Source organism: Rhinolophus sinicus, linkage group LG05 (assembly GCF_036562045.2).
Source record: "Rhinolophus sinicus isolate RSC01 linkage group LG05, ASM3656204v1, whole genome shotgun sequence".
In the NCBI taxonomy this organism is placed as follows: Eukaryota; Metazoa; Chordata; class Mammalia; order Chiroptera; family Rhinolophidae; genus Rhinolophus; species Rhinolophus sinicus.
In genome coordinates, this window is record NC_133755.1 from 12878820 (window position 1) to 12905998 (window position 27179).

At 53.7% G+C, this 27179-nt stretch overlaps 1 protein-coding gene and 1 long non-coding RNA gene across 3 annotated transcripts; one reads left to right on the top strand and one right to left on the bottom strand.

Moving 5' to 3' along the window:
* The first annotated feature begins 10956 nt into the window (after nt 1–10956).
* On the top strand, nt 10957–22643 carry GDF7 (growth differentiation factor 7). 2 transcript variants are annotated; one of them, XR_012496263.1, is made up of 3 exons: nt 10957–11425; nt 14204–15831; nt 20256–22643. XR_012496263.1 is itself a non-coding variant. In XM_019756336.2 (2 exons), exons 1-2 carry the CDS (start codon nt 11035–11037, stop codon nt 15163–15165), a joined length of 1353 nt encoding a protein of 450 aa, XP_019611895.2. In that variant the 5' UTR covers nt 10957–11034; the 3' UTR covers nt 15166–16867. The 2 variants fall into 2 exon arrangements, 1 of the variants encoding a protein (XP_019611895.2); XM_019756336.2 differs by lacking the exon at nt 20256–22643 and having other exon boundaries at nt 14204–16867.
* Nucleotides 18098–26938, bottom strand: LOC141571511 (uncharacterized). Its single transcript, XR_012496265.1, has 3 exons — nt 25737–26938; nt 24713–25089; nt 18098–19059 (listed from the first exon to the last, which is right to left on the bottom strand). It is a non-coding gene; the product is annotated as an uncharacterized LOC141571511 (long non-coding RNA).
* Nucleotides 26939–27179: the final 241 nt, after the last annotated feature.

A 27179-nucleotide genomic window follows, 5' to 3' on the forward strand; every position in this document is an offset into this window, starting at 1 on the left:
TTTACTCTTAAAATGTGTGTACATTTTTTGGCACCGTGTGTGTGTGTGTGTGTGTGTGTGTGTGTGGAGAGAGAGAGAGAGAGAGAGAGAGAGAGAGAATGTGTGCTAGGATTTGAAGTTAAATTTTATCAAAGTCATAAGGACCCTCAGTTTCAGTAACAGTGCCTGTTTCACTCTTAGGAATTTCTGGACTGTCCTAGTTCAAAGGATAAATTATTTGGTCCCCTGCCCTGGGGGAAAGTGTGAGGGAAACAGTGCATCCAGTGCTCATGGCTCAATGGATGCTTGGAGAGACGTTAGGAGGGTCAAATGAGGTGATCTATAACCCAGCAAAGAATAAAACTAGACCCCCTTGTGAGGCATCAGCTAAAGAAACAGCAACCTGACTCTAGAGGCCTTCAGTGGCTTTCCTGAAAGAGGTGAAAGGGACCTTCCCAACAAAAGCTGCTGAAAACTGTGTCTTTCCTCTCCCTTCCTAAAGAAATGTTATTCTGACAGTTGTTAAAACAGTAAGGAAGACTATTCAAGTCTATCACAACAGGAAGATAGGGCTCAACTCTGAACGCAGCAAGGACAAGTGGGGATTTTCAGCCAAGGAGCAGGGTGGGGGTCAGCGATGACAAATTATGGGAGAAGACAGCACAGGTAGGGGGATTCTTGCTGAAGGTAGGCCAAGGACTCATCTGTCAAAGGTGAGGGAGGAGGAACTTGATCAGATACCCAGGGTGATCAGATTTCAAGAAAGGGATTCTCTCTAAACTGACTTAGCAGCATTCTTACTAAGACTGGACCAGGCAGGCCAAAGAGGGAGGGCGTCAGGGGTCAAGGTCAAGGCCTAGTGAAGGAGAGAGCGCAGAGGAATCTAAAGTTTGGTCAAGGAGAGTCTTTGTCGCCCCAAACTTCCCTTGCGCAGAGCTGCTAACACCCCCACCCCCTCTATTTGGTACCCGCCTCTCCAGGTACCTTCCTGGACACCTACTTTTCCTCTTTTCCTAAGGACACCCACTCCCCGAGCTGCTCCCCACCCTCAGGGAAGAGGAGGTGGGGCTTCTGCTTGACTATATTTTCCCAAAGAAGCAGTCCCCCTTCCCCATGCCCACCACCCCGGAACTCTGGTCAGCAAACTTTCCACCTCTTCGCAACCACCTGTGAAATGCTTAGCCAGGGCCTGGCACAAAGTGACATTTAATCAGTGTGACTGTTTGTGTTGCTCTAATGTGTGGCAACTATAAAAAGACAGAACACTCTTCTGTTTCTGCTGCTAGTTGGACTCCATCACAAAACTACTCTCCTCTCTCTCTCTCATGGCCTTTTCATTCATTCATTCATTCATTCATTCATTCACTCATTCAATAATATCTACTGAGCTGGGCCTCTGTTCCAGGCCCTGTGGAGGCTCTGAAGCTTCTCAGTGAAAGGACACTCCATCCAACCCTGTGCTCTCAGAGTGTGCCCATGGACCTGCTGCCTCCAGCTTCCCCTTTCCTGTCCCCTTTTCAAGGTTCTGGCTCCTTCCTACTGCCTGGCCTACCTCTGATGGCTGCCTTGGGGCCACAGCTGGGGCCAGTTTTCCTTGAAACGGGGCTTAGCGGTAAAGGCATGCAGGATGTAGACCCTCTCATAGTAGACTCGCCTCTCCTTGGGATGAGACGTAGCGGTCATGTCACCTGCCAAGTGGCCCAGGAGAAGAAAATCTGAGACTGGAAACACACAAACCCCCTGCCCCTATTCTGTGCTCTCTCCATGGAAAACCCCTGTGACAATGGCAGAAGCTAGCACTTAGTTCTAGGGCTTAGAACGCATGACGGGATCGTGTCCTTGAACCTCCTGCAGGAGGAGCAGAAGAGTGTCTCCTGAACCTCAACTCCACCACCACCACCACCATCACCACCACCACCACCATCATGACTAACATGGTTATTACCTGTTCTGAGTCAGATTTTCATGAAGAAATCCTACAGCAAAAAGTTTTGAAAATAGAATCAGGTTCCCCAATGTATGTCTTGAATAAATACATAGACTCATGTGCTTTATTAGATTTGTTTCAAATGTGTTTGTAGACAAGATGAGCAATAACGAATAGAAAGATGGATGTGTGAATGAATGGAGAATGGAAGCTCTGCAGGGGACCCAGCGCACTGCCTGCTCCGCCTGCCTACCTGCCTTTCTATCTGGAGGGCAAGGTTCATGGTAGCAAGCGGTCCATCTCGTTTCGATTGGCATGCCCCACTTCAGAGGAAGGCAGACAGAGTGTGGGCCTCAGTGCCCCCAGAGTCTAGCACAGTGCAGCTCCCGGGAAGGACCCATGGGATGAGCAGTCACATCGCACACTCATTTATGTAACGTACACTACATGCTGGGCACTAAGCATACACGGTGAATAAGGCACATCCCTGCCGTCAGTGAGCTTCTCTGCCCTTATACTTGCGGTGGGGTGGGGGTCAGAGAAGGCTTTCTAAAGGGGCCAAAGTTCAAGGTGACCCTGAAGAAATAAGAAGGACTAGGACAAAGTGGAAGGAATATCATGTATGAAGCCCGGAGACAAGAAGGATCATAGAATTCAGGGAACGAGGGGCAAAGGGAGGTCAAGGGGAAGGGACAGGCAGGAGTGCACCAGGCTAAAGGCTTCACGTTGACCCTGAGGCCAACTTGAGGCCATCGCAGGGCTGTGAACATAGGAGGGGCCCGACCAGCTGTGTTGTAGACAGTGGTTTGGAGCATGTGATGCTGGAGGCAAGAAGGTGGGCAGAATTGCAGAACAATCCAGACTGGATACAATGGTGTCATGAACTAGGGTGAGGGCTCCCCAGGTTGAGATAAAGACACAGGGATAGAGAGAGCGAGAGAGACAGGAGATGGAATTGGCCAAGACCTGAAATTGAGTGAATGTGGGCGGGGCGGGGAGTTAAGATGCCACTACTAAAATGTTTGGCTCCTGTGAGTGGCTGGATGGTGGTACCATTCTCTGGGGCAGGACATCTGGAGAAGGGACACACTTTTGGTGGGGTGTTGGGTTCCGTTTTGGACAGGTGGTGTCTGAGGGCCTGGGAGGTGGACGTGTCTGGATCTGTGGCTCTGACCCTCCAGGAGGCAGGCCTGGGCTGGAGACCCTGATGTGGGATCATAGGTAAGAAACTGTTGGTGCTGAGCGAGGCTGGCCCACCCGTGAGGGCCCGTGGAGAAGACAGCCCGCGAGGGCTAGCGAAGCACGTATGTTCCAGGGGCAGCACAGGTGGGGGACTGTAAAGAAGGGGACTTCCACTGTTGATGAAGCTGGCAGCACGCCTGTCATCAGTGCTTTGCAAGCAAATAAGCCTCACTCCTGGCCCCAGGGTTCCTGATTGTACACCGCAGCCAAGCATGCAACTGGCTCCCCATGAAAATGACCTCGACCCTGAGAGCAATCCCATTTTCTGCCTCTGTGGGTCCCTCATGCTCCTAGGTGGCTCCAGTGGATAATTGTATACAATGCATGGAATGTGGGATCTAAATCTGATATTTTCTGCTTCCTGCCTGACTCAAGCAGCCCATTCCGTGGCTGAAGCTGCCGTAACACAAACCACATTGCAGAGCGTCCCCCTTCCCACTGCCCCGGGAGGAAAGCTCCAGGCCTCAGGGACAGTGCGGTTAGTTAGAGACACCACAGCCCGCAAGGAATTTGATCTGAGCTCTGGCCGTGCCACACATCTACACTGCCCTTCTCTCTGGTGGGACAGGTCTTCCGGGCACTTGCTGATTTGTCTGTGCCCTCCACAGTGATGGTTTCCTTCTCCAGGGGTAATCACCCCAAGTGACCTACTGTGTCACTCAACAAACATTCCTGGGCCTAGTTCCGGGCCTGTGACCTTGCCAGGTGCTGGGGTGCAGAAAACACAGGCTGTGAAGAACAATGCTCTCGTTCTAAGAATTACTTAGAGTGAGGTATCATGATGCCTGTAACTCTTAAATGTTTCAGGAAAAATGGGGGTGGGGAATAGAGCAAACGTGGTGCCTTTAACCACCGTGCAGCGTCTCTGTGACTGAAGGGCTATGCCCCCCGCTATTGGGAGTGCTGGCAGTTCTCTGCTCAGTTCTCCCTGGGACTTGCCTTGGCTGAAGAGCGCTGCTTCACCCAATGTCAGGCCCGCCCCCTGGGATGGCCCCCATCCAGCAGACTGGTGGGGGTGATGAGTGTGGCACCATGTTCCAGAAGCTTGATTCTGAAGCAGAGGAGACAAGCAGAGGATTTTATGGAACTATCATATAGAAATAATTCATGCTCACTGTAGAAAAACTAGAAAATATGGATAGTAAAAAAATAAAATAAAAACCACCTCTCACACTATCCCAGACATAACAATTATTAACACTTTGTTATTCCTGCCCTCCTTCATAGCCACAGTGTAACAATCACACCCAGAAAATCTGACATTGATACAATACCATTAGCTAACATGCAATCATACTCCAATCTGCCCCGTTGTCCCAATAATGTCTCTTACTTACAACTGCTTCCCCTCCTCCAATCCCACATCCTGCTCCCTATCAAGAATCAAATCGAGTGTCATGCATTGTTTCATACTCACACCCCTTTCACCTCCTTTATTCTGACAGTTCCCAGCCTTTCTCATCTCATCGTCCATGACACTGACACGGTCATCCACGCCACTTGTGCAGGCCCCTCCTCAGCTGGGGTTTGTCTAATTACTTCTCATGGTTTGATGCAGATTAGTATTTGGCAGGCGTGCCACACTGGTGATCACACCAGAGGGCACGTGATGCCAGTGTCCCCCACGACCGGCAGTGTTAAGTTGGATCATGTGCTTAAGGTCAGTTCTGTTTTTCGTATTTTTTACACGTAAATTTTAAGATTTTTATGTTGTTTGACCATGGAGATTTCTCTTGGTAGTTTTTACACTGAAATCATACTTAGAAAAGTATTCCTTACCCCTATTTCCTCCAGATATATTTTCTACAATCAATTATTGGATTCGTTTATGTCGTAGGGCCATTTGGAGGGCCCTAAATACTTAGTCAAGTACCCAGTACTTGGTAAGTTCATTGGTCAATTTTATTGAACAATTCTTCCTTTCCTCCACTGGAATTGTCACCATTATTATATTTCAAACATTTTCAAACATTGCTATTTGCTTCTGGACTCTATGCTGTCGTCTTGATCTGTCAATTCTGCTTCAAGTGCTACACATGAATGTATTTATATTGATATCTGATAATAAAGCTCTCCAAGATGGATTTATTATTTTATGATGTAAAAATGTGGGTCTGTTTTCAGACAGAGCAGAGAGAAAGGAGGATCCCTGAGGAGATAAGAGGGCTGGGATACAGAGCATGGATGGAAGGATGGTAACAGACACACACAGTGACAGTTGGACAAACGCCCATCAGTGTGGCTTGACCTTTGGTCTGAATGGCTGAGCCTGCCCCTCCCTCTACTCTGCCCACCCTGTCTTTCAGTATCATATATTTTGGGCATCTTTCTGTGCCAGGCACCACATCTAATTTAGTCTTACTTTAGGGGAAACACAACCCATGTGAGTGTGTATCATTATTTTGTTACGACCCTATTAAATGCCATTTTGGTCATTTCCAGTTGTCATTATTACCTCAATTTTTAAAATCCTTGTATATTTATCTTGTGTGAGTATCCCCTATAACAAATTAAATTTCTACAAGTGAAAATGCCAAGTCAAAGGGTTTCCTCTTTAAGATGTTGATGCTGTCACACTGCTCTTGGAAAATCTCTATGAACTTCCATTCCTGCCAAAGGTATATAGAACAGCCATTTGTCCGTCCTCTCACCAATAATGCATTTTATCTTCTTTGGTTTTACTCCACTGAGAGGTAAAGGAAAATGGAATCTCACTGTTCTTTTCATTTGCAATGATTTGCTGGTGGCTTCCTCCGTTACCTGATGTTTGTACTAATTCTTCAGATGTGCGTCTGCAGGAGTCAGAATCAGCATTTGGATCAGTCCGCCAACTCCATCCAAGCCAGGAAGTCTGGGAGGGCAGAACCCAGCCGGGGCACTGCCCCAAAGGAACACATTATTTAGAGGTGGATCAGATACCTAGGAGCGTGGGGAGCATTGGAGGTCACCATAACCTAGGGCCAAGTCCCCAGGGTTGTAAGTACCCTCATCCTTTGTAGGGCAGCCTCAGAGACTGTCTCCTGCAGGTCAATCTCACGGATGTCTTTGCCATGATGTGGGACGAAAGACCTGAGGCAGCCACCCAACTGGATGACACCAGGTCCCCAGGTCAGCCCCATGATGTTCCTGCTCAACGCTCTGCTGTGTGAACCACGAGACCTTTTGATCTAGTGTCCCCATCCTCAGGGGTGGCTGCAAAGGCTCATATCCTGTACTGGGGGACACACCTTCTGGTTGTTTTTCCCCTGTCAGCCCCTATTTTCCCAGGAGGAGAGAGTTTGGTCTCCTGTTCATTGTGCGTCTAGAAAAGAAAACTTGGGCTCCTATCTGACCAAGATTCCACATCCCATTACCATTCTAAGAGTTACCAGTTTTTATTCCAAAAGTAAGTTTTTTTAAAAAAATCTTATGTGTCCACAAACGTTTCCAAGAAAATCTAATGGAGACATAACTCTAGAACATTCAGACAACTGATATCCATGATGGACATGTCGACAGAGGGGACATGCCTCAAAGACAGTGGTCATACAGAGGAGATTGGGTGGACAGGTTAGATTAACTAGTTTACCAACTGTTTAAACTGGGCCTTACCTAGAATACAGGAAAAGCCACCTTTATTGAGCTAGGCACTGTGGTGAGGACTTTACCTGTTTTAAAGTCTCATCTGCATAGGCAGGCAGGAATCCCTGTCCCCATTTAAAGACAAGGAGATGGAGGATGACAGGTTGACTTAATCAAGGTCACACAAAACTAGTGTCCTGCAAAGGTGGTTTGGAAGCCAGGTTTTTACCATGACCCTATACTGTAGTCTCTTTCCTGACCTCAGTGATGTGTGTGGTCCATTACCTTGTCCCCTCATCTCCCAGGACACCTTACAGCTCCAGGTAAACTGGTTCAACCGCAGAGGTCCCAGGGTTCCTGATACTTCTTCCAGACTGGTGGGTCTTTGTTATCCCAGCAGGCAGAAGTTCAGCCACACTGTGATACAGCTGTTACAACCAGTGGCCAGCAGATGGCAGTGTCTGCCAGCCCTCTGCACTTGTCCCAAATGGAAGGGCTCCAGCGGTCCCCTGTGGAACTTCTGGGAAAGAAGCCACCCCACTTACTCCCTTCTTCTCTGTCCCCTCCTTTCCCCCATGCAACGGGCCCGCAGCCCAAGGCCAGGTCGAGCCAGTGGTGGCCCTGGGCCAGGCTGTAGCCAATCCCAGTGTGGATGCCAGAGCTGCTGCTCCAGGTAACCTGGGGTGGGGGTGGGGACGGCAGCCCTGTGTTGAGCATGGGGAATTTCTCAGAGCCCAAGGAAGCCCCAGCCTGAGCATCAGACAGGGGGCACAGCCAGAATCCTGCTGGAATCTTCCCACACCTGTGGCCCAAGCAGCCCATCCCAGGGCTTTCTGGGAGAGATATTTGCAGCACTTCTCTGGCTGAGTGGAGACCAGCACCACCAGATACAGTGACTGCCAGTAGGCAGCTGCCTCTGTGAATGTCATTACCATCTTCCCTCTCCCGCCTTCCCATGGAGACCATCCTCAGGGCAAAGTCTCAGGGTAACCCTCCCTTCTATCTCTGAGTCACAAAGGCCAGGGACCATGGTGGGTCCAGGTCTAAGACAGGCCCCTGGCTAGGTCCGGGCAGTGGCCCCACCCCCACATGCCCTCCACCTCTCATAGGTGAAGTCTCAGTGGACACATGACTGTCAGCCTCACTCTGCATTTGGGGATCTAAAACCAGGAAGAGCCAAGGAACTTGAGACCCAAGGTTAGAGGAAGATTTGAATTCCGGTCTCTTGACTCTCAGGAGCATCAACCAGTCATAGCCAGGGGGCATCTGTTCTATCCTCCAAAACAGTACTTTCCTGTGGGAACCCAGAACCCCCAACAGTGGACAGGGCAGAGGCTGAATCTTCATCATGCTTCATTTACAGGGTGCCCGGGACAGAGTGGCCCTGAGACCTTCTGAGCTGCATGGAGAGCAAAAGCACAAGACCACAGGGGCCCCGCCATCCCAGATGGCTGTGATGCCAAGTAACAGGGTCCTGATCACTTCCCCTTCTCATGTGCACAACGCAGGCAGCAGAGCAGGCCATTTCTATGGGACCCCTTTGTGCTCTTACAGTTAGATATGGGGGCAGGGTGTGTATGTGCTGGTGTCTGGATGTGGCAGGAGACACTTGTTGGAGGCTGCTTCTGGGGCCCGTCCTGGTGCCTGAAGGTCACTGCAATGTGGCTCTCGCTGGCAGAACCCAAGACTAACTGCCTAAGTGGCATCAACACAGTGTTTCAGGCTCACGTTCCCAGATGACATGTAAACTCCCACAACAAAGGTTCCTTTGAGAGATGTTGTGGCTCTCATGAGTACAGTATAAAGAACAATCTCACATTCAGAGCTGTCAGCAGGCTGCCTGGGATAGGGAGCTCTCCGTCTTTGCAGGTGTGCAAGCACTGCCTGGGTAGCCATTTGTTATGATGTGGGCATGGCATGGAACGGAACGTTGGCCTAAATAACCTAAAAGATTCTTTCAGTTCCTGGGATTCTGCCACCTGGATCAGAGACCTGGTGCTCAGAGAAAGCGAACAGCTTCTGTAGAGGATGGGTGAGCAGTGGTGAGCTCCAAGGGAAGATCTGGGGGTGAGAATCCCAGTCAAGAAACATGCACCGGACCCCTTGCTTCCCCCCTTCTCCCCTTTTGGAGCCCAACTCACCTCTTCTTCTGAGACACCTGGAGTCTGGAGTTCTGGGTTGGGGAGCAGTCGTCAGAGGGATGCAAAACAGTTAGGACACCAGTCCCGGGGTTTTCTCGCAGCCTTCTCAGAACTTCCTGCACCTGCCTCTGCGCCTCACCTGCAGCTGCCCAGTGACTGCTGGGGCAACACAGGGGCTGCCCCAGAGGAACTTCCCTTCAAAATGCACTTAGCAGCATGTTAGAATACAGCTTCAAGGTCTCCCCCCTGCCTGGCCCAACTACCAAGGGTTGCCAAGAGGAAGCCCCAGGCTGAGCCATGGGGCTTGACCATTTGTTGGCAACTTTATACCATCACTACCCAGAGACTGACCGCTCCTGTGGGCATGCCTTGCTGCCAGTCCCAAAGACAGGGTGGGTTAATGAAGCCCTGGTCACCTTTCCGCCCAGACCTTCCCTTGCTAATCTCGGGCCTTTCTCCTCTGCCCATCCGATGCGCCTGGGGTCGGCGAGGAGAGACCCCTCATCAGGCGTCTCCTCCTGCCCCAGTATGTCCCAACTTGTGAGTGGCTCAAAGTCTCAAGCTGAGCGGGCGCCGTGTCTCCGCAGTGGCCGGGATGGCCACGACGACCATGAGGAGGAGTTCACTTGGGTCTAAACTGCCGGTGCAGGGGAGCTGGAGAACCTAGGCCCGAGTCGCCAGGGAGCTCCCGGGCCGGGAGTCCTCAGTGGGTCAGAGTGCCGCTCACCGCGGCGAGAGTCGGAACTCACGCGACTTTGGATCCTGTGACGTGACATTGACACTGATCACCCACTCAAAGTGACCGTGACGCACCAACCCCATCTAGATTTCGAGTTTGGTAGTAAATTCAGTTTTAAAGGACGCGCCTGCCCTGCGTAGGGAGTTCGTTCCGCTCAGTCCCTCGGTCTGCCTAACAGCGGCTTGTCGGTCCACTTGACGTTCCCACTCAGGGGATATCCGGGCGGCGGATGGAGCTGAGCTGACACCTGCTGCGACCACCCTCCCCTGAGCGTACCCCTGAGACATGGCCTCGGGAACCTGCCCTTGCCGTCTACGGACCCAAGTGTCCAGTCGCCCGCGTGAGTGCACTCCGGGGCGCCACCTTTACTCGGCGCCCCCTCCACAGACACCCGGCCCCGCGCAATAACCGCGACGGGGGAAAGAAGTACAGAGGTGCCACCATGGGTCTCTTTGCCAACCGCCCTCCCGGCTTCTGGCTGCACCCCAACCTACCCGGTAGCTCGTTTCCGTTAGCCTGACCCCTAAAAGGTGGGAGAAAGGTCATCACTTTCCACGCACAGATGAACGGGGCGCCATTCCCCCTCATCAGCCCGGCGTTGCCTTCATAATTCCCGCGCTCCTTGAAGATCTGGGCTCCCGCTTAAGCGCACGTTCCGCGCCCAAACCTTTGCTCTCCGACTGTTGGTCCATGTCCATCTGTCCTTGGGTTGCCCTTCCAGCTGCTCGATCTCTTCCCGACGGGTCCCCTCCCCTGCTCTGGACGCCCGCTCCGATCTTTGGGGGCTGTGGCAGGGTGGGAACAGTTGAACCGGTGATCAAAACCGCGCCTTTGTGGCAGCCCTGCAATCCCTCGTGGCCCGGTGCACACTAGTGGCCTCTCCGCGCCTTGGCCACCGGGTCGCGACACCGACGGGCGGGGCCGAGCCATGCCGCCTCCCCACCTCTGGCATCTCGGGCACTGGAGGAATAGGAGCGGTGAGGGGCGGGTGCTTCTCCGCAGGGGAGCAGGGAAGAAGCTGGGCGGGTGTGCGCAATGCCCCGGAGCCTCTAACTCAGGAGGGCGCGTTTGGCTCAGGCGCAGCATGGGCGGAGGGGTGTCGCTAGGCGGTGGGGAAGGGAGGCGGTCCCCGTTTTGTGGCGGGAGCCTCTGGCCGCTATCACTCGCTTGTCGAGAGTGGGGATGCAGCGATTCGGTGGGGGGCGGGGGGAAGAAACTCCTGCCCTGGACTCCTCGTTAGGCCAGAGTAGGGGGCGCGGCGCTGCCACTAGAGTGTTCAGCAGGGGGCGCTGCTCTTGGCGTTGGGCGGGGGTGGGGTGAGAAAGGGGGGGACGCGGCTTGCTGCGCACACTTCCCCCATTATTAAACACTATGTTCAAAAGGCGCCGGGGGACTTCCCGGAGCCACGGAGCCCGCGCCTCCCGCCCGCCTGGCCCACGGAGCCCATGGACCTGAGCGCGGCCGCCGCGCTCTGCCTCTGGCTGTTGAGCGCCTGCCGCCCCCGCGACGGGCTCGAAGCGGCCGCCGTACTGCGAGCGGCGGGGACAGGGCCGGCCGGGAGTCCTGGGGGCGGCGGCGGCAGCCGGCGGACTCTCCCCGAGGCTGCGGGCGCCTCCGCTGCCCCGGCTGCCACGGCTCCCGGGGCCCGCGCTGCGCGCCGCGCCGCTGGCTCCGGCTTCAGGAACGGATCGGTGGTGCCTCACCAGTTCATGATGTCGCTTTACCGGAGCCTGGCCGGGAGGGCTCCGGCCGGGGCAGCCGCCGCCTCCACCTCGGGCTCTGGGCGCCACGGCCGCGCGGACACAATCACCGGCTTCGCAGACCAAGCGACCCAAGGTACTCACGCCTCTACTGCGCCTGTCCATCCTGTCCAGTCCTAGGTGGAGGCCACCGCCGGAGCCGTGGCCCTGTTCCTTTCCAGTCGGGGCGAGGCCCCCGTCCCAGCCTCAGGTGTTAGAAACTTCGCGGAGGCCCACGCACCTGAACCCGCTGCGCTTGGACTGTAGCGAGAGCCGCGGCAGCTCGTGGGGCCCGGCCCCAGAGGGCTGAGCTGGTCCCTCTGCGGGGTTGCTTTGGCCCTGCAGCTGGCAGGTCCCCTCGAGGAGGCAGGCTAAGTCGGAGATCCTGAGAAGCAAGAGGAGGGTGTCCTGCCGGGGGGACTGCGAGCGGTAGTGGCGGTGGCTGCTTCGTTGCAGCAATTTCGGCGGCTCCGAGTCTCATAGGGGCCATTTACATGGGGGGTAACTCAGGGGCATGTGAGATAGAGGCAGGCGTCAGACTAAAGCAAATGGCCCCAGAGAGGCTGGTGGCATCACCAGGTACGAAGAGGGCCCTTCTCAGCAGGCTGCTTTAGGGTGCAGGTGTGTAGCTAGGGGTGCCTGTGCTTTGTGCTGGGTCCCCAGGAGAGCTGGAGGTTGAGGACCGGTTGTGTGGGGAGGAGAGGAGGGCCAGCGACAGTGCGGGAATGCAGGCCTCTCCCGAAACAAGCGCTCCACCTTACTCCCAGCCAGGCCCTCCAAAGGTAGGACGTGGGTGAAGCGGTGGTGATTGCTGTGTCATCTGGATTTTATTAATCTCTATTGAAGTCATTAAAGCAGACAGATAGGGAAGATTTAACTAATTTCAGGCGGAAATGCAAGTAATTTCGAGCTTAATTCTATCCAGCCAGAGATTCAGCATACAGGGAGGAGAGAAAGGAGGGCAAACGGGGCTGGAAAGCAAGTACTGCTGCAGATGGGCCCGCCTGGGAGCAGTGACCAAATCACCCACCGCTTCCAACACACACACACACACACACACACACACACCCTACTGCTTTATTTTGGGTGCAAGGACATCCTGGGCCCAAATGGCCCTATAGTCCAGTGGGAACTTGCAAGCATCCTCTGAGGGCCTGGCATGGCCCCTGGATTGGATGCTGGGGTACTCATAGGAAGCAGCAGTCCTGGAGTACAGGCCCAGGGAAGGCCAGGCCCTATGCTACTGGTCAGGCTGCAAGGCTAGGGGAGAGCTGGAGTGTGCAGGGCCCCAGGTTGAGAAAGGCACTAGATGCTCTTTCTTTGGTTGAGTTAGGCCTACCCTAGCCTCAGCCTGAGCCAAATACTTTCCTGGGGCACTTCGCTTGGCTGGAGAGGCTAGTAAGTCCCCTCTCTGTCCTCTGGAGGGAGGGGATGCAGTGGCATCCTTGAAGCAGAGAGAGGTAACCGGGCAGCTCCCAGAAAGCGCTCTGGTTAGCAAGCAGTGCAGGGGGAGTGCTTGCCCACTGCCTCTCCTGCCTCCCTCTCCAACCTGAGCCTCAACTTGGAGCAGGGCTTCTTGAGGACCCCCGAGGCCACCGGCAGCTCCCAGACTTCAGACCTCAAGAGCCAGGGCCTGGCGTCCGTGGTTGGTGAGCAAATCTCCAATCGTGGGGGGAGTCTGCACAGTCTCTCTGCCTTTGGGGCAAAATGAAACCATATGACTCTCTTCAAAGGGAGCTCCTTATCTGCTGCTTGGTGGAATTTCAACGTCTTTTTTTTTTTTTTTTTTTGAGCCCCCAAAGAAAAAAGCACCCACGAGCAGAAGTAAAATCTGAAAGCCTGAGATAAGTCATAAAGGAGGGAAAGAGTAAATGCGAAGGGACGGGCTGGGTCCTGGAGGCAAGACCTCATTTGGTCCACTGTGCTCATTTCAGCAAGACAGTCACCGCTGCCACAAACCCTTCCGAGAAGGTCCCTTGCGCTTCTTTGCCACCTTTCCCCCTCCATCTGAGGTCGAGGAAACACTGTGAGAATCTGAGAGCCTGTAGTTTCGGATTGCGACCAGCCGCACTCATCGGCTCTGAGGCCTTGGGCTGAGCCCGGCCCCTACCTGGGCCTCAGTTCCCCTTCGGCAAAGCGAGGAAGCTGGACGAATGAGAGGATCTCTGGAGCCCTGTTGACGGGTTCCCTTTCTGGACTCGCAGGGCCCCACTCAGCCTGCATGGGAGCCCGTGGCCGGCTGGAATGGCCAGCTGGGCTGGGGACGAGAGGGAGCAGAAAGAGCAGAGTTCGCAGGGGACAAGAATTTTCCGTTTCGCACAGCCGGGACTCCGCGGCTGTCCTTGGGACTCAACAGGGCGATAACGAGCAGTCCCCGTGTAGCGCGGGACCTTGGGCAAACAGTCGGCCTGGCCTCCGGGCCTTGGAAGGGACGCACAACTTCTGATGCGCCCACCGGGCCTTCTGTCCACTACCCGCCGAAAGTCTGGCCTCCGACCTAGTCCCCGCAAACCCGTGGCTCTGGGGCAGTCAGCAGAACTATAGTGGCCTCAAGTCTTGGTCTAGGCTGCGAGGATGAGCTTCCTAGCCCCGCGTCTCATCGATAAGTGAATGTCCGTGGGTTGTCGCGGTGGCGGGAATTGTGGCTCGATGAACCAAAGCCCTGGTCCCGATAGTCGGGGCAAACCCTCTCTTTCCTTTGGACCAGGATGGGATCTGCCCGGCTGGGGCCGAGAAGAGGGGTCGGGCGCCGGCTCCAACCGGCCTTAGTCCCGCAACCCGGTTCGGCCATTTGAGTTAGGAGGGCCCGCGGCGGGAGTGCAGACCTTGCTCTCAATCGACTGTTTCTCTCTTTACTTTTGCCCGTCCCCTGCAGATGAGTCGGCAGCCGAGACCGGTCAGAGCTTCCTGTTCGACTTGTCCAGCCTTTCCGACGCCGACGAGGTGGTGGGCGCGGAGCTGCGCGTGCTACGCCGCGAGTGTCGGGAGCCGGGCCCTGGCAGCGCGATTCCCCCACCGCTGCTGCTGTTGTCCACGTGTCCCGGTGCCGCCGGCGCGCCGCGGCTGCTGCACTCTCGGGCCGCGGAGCCCCTAGAGCGGGCGCGCTGGGATGTGTTTGACGTAGCGGACGCCGTCAGGCGCCACCGCCGCGAACCTCGTGCCACCCGCGCGTTCTGCCTGTTGCTGCGCGCAGTGGCTGGTCCGGCGCGGGGCCCGCTGGCACTGAGGCTGCTGGGCTTCGGGTCGCGGGGCGGAGGTGGTGCGGCGGCGGAGGAGCGCGCGCTGCTGGTCGTCTCCTCCCGAACGCAGAGGAAGGAGAGCCTGTTCCGCGAGATCCGCGCCCAGGCCCGTGCGCTCGGGGCCGCGCTTGCTGCGGAGTCACCGCCCGACCCGGGACCCGGCACTAGGTCGCCGAAGATGGTCCTCAGCGGTCGCAGGAGGCGGCGGACAGCGCTGGCCGGGGCTCGGGCGGCGCAGGGCAGCGGCGGAGGCGCCGGCCGGGGCCAAGGTCGCAGGGGCCGGAGCCGCTGTAGCCGCAAGCCGCTGCACGTGGACTTTAAGGAGCTGGGCTGGGATGACTGGATCATCGCGCCGCTGGACTACGAGGCGTACCACTGCGAGGGCGTTTGCGACTTCCCGCTGCGCTCGCACCTTGAGCCCACCAACCACGCCATCATTCAGACGCTGCTCAACTCCATGGCGCCGGAGGCGGCGCCGGCCTCCTGCTGCGTGCCCGCGCGCCTCAGCCCCATCAGCATCCTCTACATCGACGCTGCCAATAACGTGGTCTACAAGCAGTACGAGGACATGGTGGTGGAGGCCTGCGGCTGCAGGTAGCAGGCGGGCCGGACCGGCCGGGCCTGGGAGGCGGCGGCGGCGACCCCCTGCGAGGAGCAGCCGCGCGCCGGGCCGAGCGTGGGTGCGGCGGTCGGACTCTGGCCCCGCGCCAGCACGGAGGAGGGAGAGCGCACGGTCACACTCACACCAGCACTCACTCCCACACACTCGTTCACTCTTGCACGCATTTACCGTGGACTGCGTCCGAAAGCCCTGGGAAGAGATGAGCTTCCGCTACCGAATTTCACAGCCATGTGTACTCTGCAAACAGATCACCATCGCGCCCTTTGCCCCCTTTGGGGGAGACGATAGTGTTTGTATTAATGTTACAACAGGCACTACATAGGCTAGAAACGGGTTAGAGAATTGGGGGTTCCGGAAATGGGTGAACTAAAGGGGTGTTGCGTTCTAACTCACCGCTTTCTGTTTCTGATGGAGTGGGGGGCAGGGCCCGCTGGCAGGATGAGGTCACCCTGGTGCTGACTGAAGGGCTGAAATGCCCCTTCCGAAGGTGTGCGTTGCACGGAGGCGGTTCACTCTGGGAAGGAACCGCTGCAAAAGGCCTTATCTTTTCTCTGACTTTGAAAATCCACGGAGCCCCTCAATTTTGAAAGAGAACATTTGTCAGAAAGAATGCGTTATGGAGCTTCCCAGATCTCTGCAAAGGTCAGGACCACCCTTTTTCTTTATCAGTTCCAGTTAGGAATGATCTAGAAAGTGGAAAAATATTTTTCTTTTTGGGGGGAGTGAAATGGGGGAGAGGTTTTAAACTGCCAGTCTGATCTGATATGAAACTGAGGGTGGGGTGCATTCCGTCAGGTTCGAAAGCTCCTAAGCTGCGCAGCCCCGGGTTGTGGTAGTGTTTTGGGGGGACCAGGAGGAAGTTAGTGCAGTGGCTGGGAGTGGGGAAAGGTGGGGAGCTCTGGGTCTTCCTAGTGGTTTTCCTAAGGAGCTGCCTACGAGGCTCTTAACGGCTTGAAAGAGGCAGGAAGGCATCCTGGGCAGCTCCTGCAGGGGACCCAGGCTTGTCTGCTGGGCTGCATGGCCCCTCCAATGGCACCCACTCAGAGTGGGCAGACATGTGCTTGTGCTTAGCTATCAAATCTGTGTTGGCTTTTACACGCTTTCACTGTGTTGTTGCTGTAATTTTTGGCAGTGTGATAGTAGCAGGGAGTGAAGCCACACAAAAGTGCTTTTGTGAGCTTTCAACTCCCCACAGCCCAGTGGTTCAGAGCAGGAGAAAAGCCCACTCCTCCCTCCTTGCTCTGTCCAGCGGCATTTGTAGCTTGGCTGCTGTGGCCCCTTCAGAAGGGCCAGGCCTCAGCGTTGGGGAACAGAGGTGGGTGGAAGTCTATCTCCCAGGCCCTGCATCTTGCCTCACAGAGGTGTGTTGATGGGAGGATTGTCTGTCCATGTAAAAGGGAGCTCGGACGTGCCAGCCTGCATAGTGTTTGGTTCATTTCCGTCTGGTAGTCCTTTGTGGCCTGTATGAATGGTTTGGAGAGGGAAGAGATGTAAGTTGGGGTCCACCTGTCTGGGGCTCTGAGAGCTTCTTTGAAAACCTCTGCAGCCCTCCAGCATGCTGCTGTTTAAGGAAGGCTGTGCTGGGTGTTCTCCTGTAGGGTCCCTGAGAGGCATTCATTCTGCCCTTCTTGTCGTGGATATGAAGGGAAGGTCCACAACCAGTTACACACCTTTTAATTCTGAGGGGGTGGGGGAGGGAGGGAGGGAGAGAGGGAGAGAGAGAGAGAGAGAGAGAGAGAGAGAGAGAGAGAGAGAGAGAGATACAGCTAATTTATTTAAGGGCCCCACCTGAGTGCTTTTCATGCTGTAAAATTCCCCCAAAGGAAAAGAAAACACATTTATAATGTGAATTTATATGCTGTGGCTATGTGGGTAGTTATAAATAACCAGAAAATGCAAGTCTCTTCAGGTTAAAACAAAAAAATCCCAAAGTGGCTGTAATGGTACACCTCCATTCAATTTCAGTGACTGGGCCAAGATGGTCCCCTTACATTTATGGATTTTGCCAGAGAAACCTCTCTTGCTTTTTGAAAACTATAATTTTAACAATTGCATGGTGGTTGCTCTGATACTTGTCATAATGAAGAATAAAAGTCGTAGTATTAGAAGTTTTAGAAAGGGAGTTAATGGAAAACTATAGTTAAATGTTATTTGGAAAAAATTCTAGGGCATTTAAATATCTTTGGACAAAAAACAACCATTTTGATACTTTTTTAGTGATTTGAAAATTTTTTTGGGGGAAGAAATGTCTTGATTTAGTCTGAGCTTTTTATGTCAGAAAAAGAAAAATCTCCATTTTCTCCGTTTCCTTCTAATGACATCCTCTATCAAGACAAGCGATATAGGAGTGGGTGTCCCCTGCTTGAGTCCTGGCTGCACCTGCGGTGGGGGGTGGGGGAAGGGCATTGTCTTTGGCCAGTGACAGGTCCTTCAGTGGCCCTGAAGCCTCCAGTGTGTTCTTTGCTTACCAAACAAGAGGGGTGCCTCCCGGATTTCCTCTGGAGCTGCATGTAACCGCCAGGGGCCACCACCGGGGTCCTCCTCTAACGCTGCTCCGGCCTCTGGCATCTGAGTTCAAAGTAGGTGAGTGGAGAGGATGTGTTTCACTTTGTAAAAATGCAGCAAAAGGGCCACCACGGGTGGAGGCAGACAGGTTTGGCTGCTGAGATGTGGTCAGACTAGCTTTGTCAAGTTGTAGAGAAGGGATTCTGCCAGCACAGCTGGTAGTCTGTCCGTCTTCTAGGCAGTGGGGAGTGGGGCCGAATCACCCAGCTGGGAGCTCCAGTCCCACTGATGGGCAAGCTGGCTGCTGGGGAGCAGGGTCAAGTGTGTCAGGGCTGTGAGTGAAGGCAGATCCCCCCACCCCCCCACCCCCAGGTCACCAAAGTATTTCTCCTGAAGTAAATCAAAGTTTTCATTTTGTTGGGGAGATTCATGGACTGCCAGTGGAGATCATTTGAATCACTCTTCTTGCTAGAGAGGAGGGTTTGGCATCCCAGCTTGGGGAACACAGGGCAGGCCAGGTGGGGCCCCAGGGGCACTGGTGCTGGGTCTGCCAAACACCAAGTCTGGTCACTGTTGCTGGCAGCCAGACTTTAGTATTAAGGGTGGCCGTGTCCACCACTGCCCACATGTTCCTCTGGCTGAAGTCTGGCTTTCCAAGCCAGTGGGGCCAGGTCCTCTGGAGAGGGCGGTGAGCTTTGTCCGCTTAGCTTGGGGAAGCAGGCTTGAGCGGTGCCTGTTCATTATGTACATTAGCCCCTTCACCCTACTATCCTGACATTTTATTGCTAAAGTGGCATGGGAAAGAGCAGAGGTGTGGATCGGGTGACAGTGGAGTCAAGCCCATCAAACCCAGCACAGTGACCTCCCACGACGGCCTTGTGGAGGTGTCGGCGGGAGCAGGAACCTTGCTCTCAGTGCACCAGTACGGACCACCCTGTGGATGTAGTCGGAGTATAATCCAAATCCTGCAAATCATTTATCCTGTTCACAGCTTCATTCACACTCAGCAGAAAATAACTAGGGACTGCAGACCGATTTTTCTTCTTAAAGCAGGGAGAAAAACTGAATTCTTTCAGAGAGCAGCTTGTGCACAGAAAAAGTCAGACTCTTCCCTTGCTTGAATCTGATCTCCAGAAAATCCAGGGAGGAGAAGAGAAAGCACTACAGCCATCTCTGGGCCACAGATGTCCTCACGGCCTTGCTGATTCTCATGAGAGCATGTCAGTGGGGGTACACACTCTTCCCTCGGCCTAGAAAACAGGGCCCTCTCAGTGGGACAGCAGGTGGGCCAGGAGGCCTGAGGCTCTGGAAGGCAGCAGTCTGTCAGAGGGAGCAAAGGGCCTTCACTGCCGTCTCAGAAAATGCCTGGATTGGGAAGGAAAGCGAGTCATCAGTTAGGAAATGTCGGGAGTGAGTGGGAAGTGACTCGATCCCCCTGAGGGCTGAGCAACAGTGGGCTTCTGCGAGCCCAGCAGTGAACTGTCCCCCACCGCCCCCTGCCCCTGCCTCAGAGCTCTACAAGGCGACCCGGAGAGGCCTAGCCAAGTTGTGGGCAGTCAGCTCCCTGCCCGGAGCTTCAGCTTCTGCCCCTGTAACGTGAGCAGCTTTCCAATCCCGTGGTTCTGGCATTCTCTTTTGTCCAAAAACACATTCACATAGTTCAAAGGCAGAGCAAATGTGACTGCTCCTGGAAAACGCACCCTCCCGGTCCCTGTCCCAAGTGTGGCAGCTCTTGCCTGTGGGTACATGTGTGAATGTGTGTCCATTATACTCTTCGCCTCTGTTGGTGCTTCATAGATGTTGCTTTGATTTCCACCTGGGGCAGGCCGGTGCAGGAGAGGCCAGGACCTCAGGGGGGCTCAGCTCACCAAAGCCACGACCTTTCCTGTGTCCTAGCTGAGGTGCACTGCCAACCCAGTTCGAGTTCCATGCTCACACGGCCGTGGGCAGAGCCATACTCAGGCTGAGACTGTTCTGAGACCAAGTTGGGGAAGGTTCCCACCTGCTGCTGGTGTGTGTGGGGAACAGAGAAAAGGCTCTGCCTTGTTGACAGCCCAGACAGGGACCGGAAGTGTCCCAGAGCCCCTGGATGAGGCCAGCCAGCCTGTCTAAGGGTGCACTGCTCCACCAGGCCCCTGCCCTGCTGTCACCTCATGCCATGGCCCTGTCTGTACAGCTTGCCAGGGGAGTGAACCAGGGGCAGGCATCAGAAGAGCTCCTTTCTCTTCTTTCTTATGGCCTGGAAATGGTGGCAGAGTTTAACATGAAGAAACACTAGAACAGGGGAGTTCAAAAAAGATGTTATTCCTAATTTCTCAGCCAGCTTGGTCTTTTGTTCCTGGAGCCTCTGGCTATTCAGGCTCGAGTAGTTTTCTCCTCTGTGTGAAGTCCATTCTGGACTTTAATTTGTGCCCAGAACTGCACAAATAGTTACCTCCCAAGGAGGCTCTCGGTGAGAGGAACCACACTTCTGGCTGAATGTGTACAGGCACCTACGCGGCTGTGGCTGCAGGGAGAGGGTGGAAGTTGGCCATTCATTCAGGGGCGCTCTCTGCTCGCAGGTCCAGCTTCACCAGAGCTCAGCTTCTTCCCACCCACCCTGCAATCACCTGGGCAGGTGCCGTGCCTACAGCGGGCTTGGACTTGGCCATAGAACCTTCTGGCCGGGCAGATTGGGTCACGGCAGCAGCACCAGTTACAGCACAGCAGCCTAGGATGTGTGGGGTCAAAGACTGCGAGGTCACTGAAAATTGGTTTGCGTTTCCGATCATGCTTGTAGTTGTGAAGTGTACATACGCCCTGAGAGCCACGCAACCCATGCGTGGCAGTCCGTTTCCTCCTGCCTGTGCAGACGTCCCGAGCAGTCTGGCAGGCCCTTCCTGCGTCTGTGTTGGCAGAACGAAGGACTGCTTTGTCGCACACATCCCCCTCCAATGGCAAGAGTTCACGGACACTTTCTGCGAGGTGCTTCTGCAGTCAGGTGAGTGTGTTGGCGTGCTGGTGTATGGAGCACACTGCACTGATCCTTTTGCCTGAGGAATTTCCTTCTGCAGAAACTTTATATCCTTTTTCTAAGTTCATAATGGGATGTGAAATGAGTTGTCTAGAAAAACGAGGAAAAGCTTCCGATGGTTGAATCCTCGGCGCCTTCAGGCCTGGCAGTACAGAATTTCCGGGAGGTGGCCAGCAGTTTTGCTTGTGCCTTTCTATTTCCCCCGCTTTAGAGCTATAGGCAAACAGGATTGTGGTGCGGTGGTTTTTGGAGACTTGACCTGGCAGGAAGTGGGCCAAGGGCTGTCGTCTTTGCAGAATCATCTCTGCGCTGGTCGCTGCTCCATCTGACCAGAGGTGGCAACAACCACACGCCGTTGCTGCAGCTAGAACGGGGCCAGGTGGCTGTGCCGGGCCTAGACCCCGCTCAAACACTTGGCCGTCAGAATCCAGAACCTCGGCTGAGCCTTCCAGGGCTCAGGTGTGCTTGTGGTTGACAAAAGCCAGACTCCCGGTAAGACTTACTCGTAGAAGTCCTGCTGAATTACAGGCAAACACACCCATCCAAGGCAGAGGCTGAACTTCCCTTGAGGACGCTCTTGGGGCTACAGGCTGCAAAGGGCAGCATCTAAGCCAGCAAGCAGGTGGCTCTATGCAGGTGCACAAATTGTATCTGTTGTACGGACTCTCCCACGAGCCCGGCTTCTCTCAGACCTCTCACACATGGGCAGCTCTAGCCTGGATTTTTTCAGTGGGGTGAGTCTGAAAAGCAGTGAAAAAGTGTGTCGAGGGCCTTTCCTTGTCTACATGTTTACCTCTGCATGACAGAAGACTGCTGAGGGCAGAAGAAAACACATGGGTCCGAGTTTCCCCCACAGCTCGGGCAGCAGCAGCTTGGCCAGCGCTGAGCAGGCTGCCTGAGGAAGGGGAGTGCCCAGGAGCGGGGCTTACTTCTTTGCAACGTATATTTCCTGGTCAGGACCTGTGACAGTCACAGCAAAGTCAGCCATTCAGCACTCTGTTCAGAAAAGGATGATCCAGTTGGGGAAACAAGAAAGCTTGGGGTAAAACGTGTTTTATGGCTGGGAAATATTCAAGTGCCCCAAGCCAGGAAGAGAGACTGGAAAGGGGAATTTCTCCGGCATTCTCCACTTCAGATGTCACAGGATGAATACAAGCTTCCTTAGGGTCATTTTTTTTCTATTTCACTGTATAGAGTGGTGCAAACAGCTTTTATATTCTCTATGACAGAGAATCATCATTGAATGACTTCAGGTCTTTTAGCTGGAAGTATTTCACCCCAAATGAAAAGTTAATGCATTTTTTACAAGGATTAACATGCTGACCGCAGCTTGCCCTTCAGCAGATGACAACAGGGGATTCTGAAAAATTTTTTTTTTTTTTTTTTAAATATCTAAAGCAGCAGCTCTTACCATGGTTTCTGCAGAACTCCTGCACCAGCCCCCAGCGTGGTGCCATTTGCAGAGGCCCTGGGTGGGCAGCGGCGTCTGACACGATGGGTGCCCTGCCCCTTAAGGACCACATGCATTCTGACTGCAAAACTGTGATTTTAAGGAAATGGGCACAACGCAACCTGACGGTAATGCCGTCACAGCTCAATGACATGTTGTTCCCTCAGCAGCTGTAGACAAAAGGAATTGTTTTTTGGAGGGGGGGAGTTTACAAGTCCTTTTCATTTTGCAGTGACACTCACTACTGTATTTCAGCTTGGCTGGGGAATAAGATGGGGAAGGGGGTGAGATTTTTAAATGCTCATTTAATGCGAGCCGAAATTTCCTTTGTTGGCAGTCTTCCAGAACTGGTTTGGCCAGAGCAGAACGCCGAGGCTTGGGGGCTGGAGATGGGCCTTCTCCCTGCTGCCCAGCCTGGCCCTTTGGGCAGCAGGAGCTGACGTCGTGAATGCTGCCTGTGCCCAGGCCAGCTAGCAGGGTTCAAATCCGCGGTGTATATGTCTTCTCAAGTTTAAATAGATTGTACATATTGAAATGTAAATGAACTATAAAACAGCAATCTCTATTTTTCTTGACAGTTATATAGCAGTATATATTTGTTAAACATGCTTGTATACTCTTCATTAACCACTTTAATATTTTGTACAGATAAGTTGATTAAATATTTTATTGATAAAACTGCTCGACTGGTCTTTGGAGAACTACTTTTGACGTGTTGTTCGGCCTTATTGCCCTACTCCTGTGCACTGAGAACAGTCAACCACGTAGGAGCAAGGAATGACCAGGTTGAAACGGGGCTGCCCGGCAGCTCTGGGCCCATTCGTCTGACATCCCCCCCTTGAAACGCCTCCAGCTGTAACATGGAGATGGCCCCCCAGGATGGGGGCCTCAGGCATGCTGCTGCTTCTCCCTGGGTCTTTGTGACTGGTGTGACACTGCATTGGACACTGTGTGCAGCCCTTTACTGCATGAAGCCACTGCACAGCAAGGTAGAAGGTTCAGGGGACAAGAAGCCAATATGCAGTGGAAAACATTTTCTCTTTGGAAAATGAAAACGGTCACGTGTAATGAGTGAATGCTGTCACTGCAAGCACAGTTCGAGTTCAGAGGTTTTCTGTTTTCATACACAGCAGGCTGCTGTGGGACCTGTCTTACTTCAGAAGCACAAGCAGGCCCACTCTGCAGGCTGCAGTCGTGCCTCTGAAATCCAAAGCATAAGGCCCAAGCGTGGCAGCTTCCTCTGCAAGGCCAATGACGTAGTTCAGAGAAACCCACCAGGCCCTGCAGTGGAGTTGACAGGGCCCCTCTGCTCAGTACTCTTCTAGATGAGTACAAAGGTCCATGCTCAGTGACACCGCCTTGTTTCCTTCAGCATCTCTCCCAGACCGGCAGGAACTCATACCCTTGTACCATTATCTGGCTCTCACCCGACTTTTTCCTACAGAGGAAGGAGAAAGCTATTTCATCCGTTCCTTCAGTGTTTCTGGGGGAGGATTAGTGACAGAAAAGCTTGTGTAAGATGACAGGGACTTTCCCTCACAATGACTTGTTACCAGGATTACCTCCTCGGGCATACGGAGCAGGCCAGCGTGACCAGCTTTCCACAGCAATGGCCACGCATATCCACTGCGCTCCCGTGGTCCTGCAATGCATTAATGCCAGTCCCTGCGGTCACGTGTCTGGAGAGATAGATCAAGCAAGTCTGCTCCCTTTTTGCTTCTTAATTTCATTGCTACTAAATAAAGAGTCTCTTTCTTTGGAAGAGCAATTATGTTCACCTGTCAACTAACTCATTTGGTAGGTACAATAAATGTAGAAACTTTATGCCTTTGAAAAGTGTAAAGTCTTGTTATGCTTTGTTTGTAACAATCCCTGGTCAGTTCATTTTCTTATTTTCAGTCTCCACTTGACCTACCCCAGCATTCTGTGGTTAGAGGATTACACATCCAGTAGAGAAGCAATAGTTACAGAGAGAAAGGAAAGTCAGGGATAGCTTTGAAAATTTCATCCTGTTTCCCAAACACGGATAGAGCAGGTTAGAAGGCCCTGCCATGACTGATGCTGCAAGGAGGTGAAGATTGGCTTCTCCATGCCCCATGGCCCTGGTGCGCCCTGACGCCTGACGCCTGCTCAGGTCCCAGCAGGACGAGGCAAAGACGAGCACCGCCGAGGGTGGGGCTGCCTGACCTGGTCATGGACACGCTGTGCTCCTGTGCCCCTGGGAATCCTACGCTCTTCTGCTCAGGAGGCACAGTGACTAGGGAGAAACCCATGTGTCACACTGCATGTGTCACCAGCTTGCAGCCACGGACCGTGAGGCTGGGGGCGTCTTATCACATGCAGGTGCGTGGGCCTTCAGCGGTGGCCAGTAGGAGCAGGCCCAGATGTTCTGTGGAGCCTGGGGGGTGGGGGTGGGGGATGCAGAGGCGGGATTCTAGTCCCTCAGTGAGGGAGGGAGGCCGTGCAGGTGCGCCTGCACCCCTTGGCTGTCATGGACGCCCAGTCACAGGGTCACATTCCCCTCCCGGGGAAGAGGAATTTTCCCATAGACTTACCCAGCAAGGAAGTCTGTCCCAGTGTGGGGAGGTCAGCGCAGGCCCCTTCCCCAGAACGTCTGAGGAATGCAATGCAAAATGATCACGCAGCGCTGTCCCCAACACGTCTTGTGAACTGCTGCTGTGATCCCCACTCGGGTGCTGCAGGGGGTTGGCGCCCAGCGAATAATAACCATATTTGGGAGTTGCTGATACCCAAACTCCAGAGGTTTTCTAATCACAGAAGAACAGAAGTAACAGTTGTAGCCGGAGGGGACAAAGGATGGGCCACGAGGTGTAGTGACCTTGCTTTCCTGTAGTCCCCAGTGCCAGAAAGCAAACTGTCCACGTCCTCGAATATTTCTGACTCAGCTGTGCGCAGCTCGGCTGGGGAAATGCTGCAGAGATAAAATAGCAAGTCCGTGTCACACCTGCATTTACGTAATCAGTTCTGAGGGACGAAGAGTCCCTGACAATCTGCCGACTGAGAGAACTGTGTCTCTTGAGAGCTTCTTATTAGGTATGGTAGAAACTTTTATTAACTTAGATAACAAAAGCCATTGGCAGGCCCTGTCCTGTAAGCCCTGAGACTACAGAGACTACAGAGATGATGAAGGCACAAGTTCCATCTGCTAGGACTCGCCTTTTAGGGGAAGGAAAGAGTGTGGACGGCAGGAGAGGGAAGCAGCAGACTGGTAAAAATGTAATTCCTACAATAATGGTAAGTGTTTCAATAGAGACATAGACAGGTGACCACGAGGGCTCGGAGGGAGAGAGGAGAGGTTGGTATTTTGGGCCAAGTTTCCAGGGTGTGGGGTAGCGGCAGGGGCACTCTCAGGCTGGAGGCTCAGAGCTCAGTGCTCCTTCAGAGCTGACAGAAATTAGTGCCCCCGCCAGCCCAGGCCAGGCGGCTGTGGTCAGAGCGCTACCTGCAGCCTCAGCGCAGCCTCCCGCATGCAGGCCTTCCTCCTGGCAAGCCCCCCATCCCCCCACCCCAAACCGGTCTGTTACATCTTTCATTCTGTTAAAACGACTCAGTTGTTACCAACTATCTGCTCTTCACTTCCCTGCTGCCCTAGCCGCTCCAAGGACTCCCTTCCCCAACTCTCCATGCTTCCCAGGCTGCCAGTGGCCTCCAGGAGGCAGCATGAGGCCGTGGAAAGAAGAGGATGAAGGGTGGCTCTGCATTGGAATCCCAGCTGTCACTCAGTGGCTGTGAGATCTTGAGCGAGTCACTTCCCTTTGCACCTCTGTGGTAATCTGTGAAGTGAGTATAATCAAAACCTCGCAGGACTGAGGTCTACATGAGACAGTGTGAAAAAAGTGCAGAGTGAGCAGGGGTTCTTTCTCTGGACTTGCTTTTCTCTCCTCCAAACGCAGCCAAGTTCTCCCTGTCCTTCTGGCACCAGGACCAGCCTTCTCCCCCTCTCCCTCCAGGAGTTGGCTCTTTACAGAACCATGGCAACCAGAACCTTCTTGGGCCTCACCAGTCTTGCTCTGGATGCGTTCGCTCTGGTGGAAGAGGACAATCCAACCACTGTCCCACACTGACTGCCTACCTGGACCAATGTGGTCACTCACCTACATCTCTGTGGGGCACATGCTTTCCCCACAGAAGAAATCTGTCTCTTGGAAAGAGAAAGCCTTTCTGTCCTCAGCCTTCCTGCAGGAGAACTTTGGCCTTAAGGCCTCAGAGATATACTTGTTCACAAAGCACACTTAATTCCAGCAACTGATGGCTCCCTACTCCCCCCACCCCCTCAGGAAGGAGAAGCCAAGTGTATCTCCTTGTTTCCTTCAAGAGAAGGCTAGGAACAAACGTGATGTCTGGTGTTATTTAAGAAATGCTTGGCTTCCTGCATCTTTTCTAAAAGGACTGTAAGCTCCTAGAAGTGATGTTGGAGCATCTTGGGCTGCGTGTGGGAGGTCTGCATGGCCTGGGACCAGATAGCTGGGCCAGGTGAGCAAGTATCCCCCTTGCCCCCAGAATGAACCAAAAATGCTAAGACTGCAAAAATCAAATTGCAGGCTGGGTGGAAATGCAAAAATTGAGATATCATGGAGTCTTCCACTGCACCAAAGAGAAGGGACAGGTAAAAGAAAAATAAGTTTGCTCTCCTTTTCTGTAGGTACCATATTATAGAGCAGCTACTACAAGGCAGACAGGGTGATAAATGCTACATGCATGACCTCATTGGACTCCATTAAAAACAAAAACTTTTCCCAAATCCATAGTCCCCAAACTGAAGCAAGTACTTTTGTGGATGATGAGACGGGGTGGGAGGTGGGAGTAGGGCTGAGGGTGGTCAGGGAGGTTAAGTCTATGTAACATTACAAACCTCATAAATGACAGACCCCGGATTTGAACCCGTTTCCATGTGCTGCTTAGAAGAAATTCACTTTCTGAAACAGAAGCAATGAGAGACAGATGCAGCAGGAGAGAGCATGGTTTTCTTTTGAATAATTATTTTCATAAATTTCAAAATCA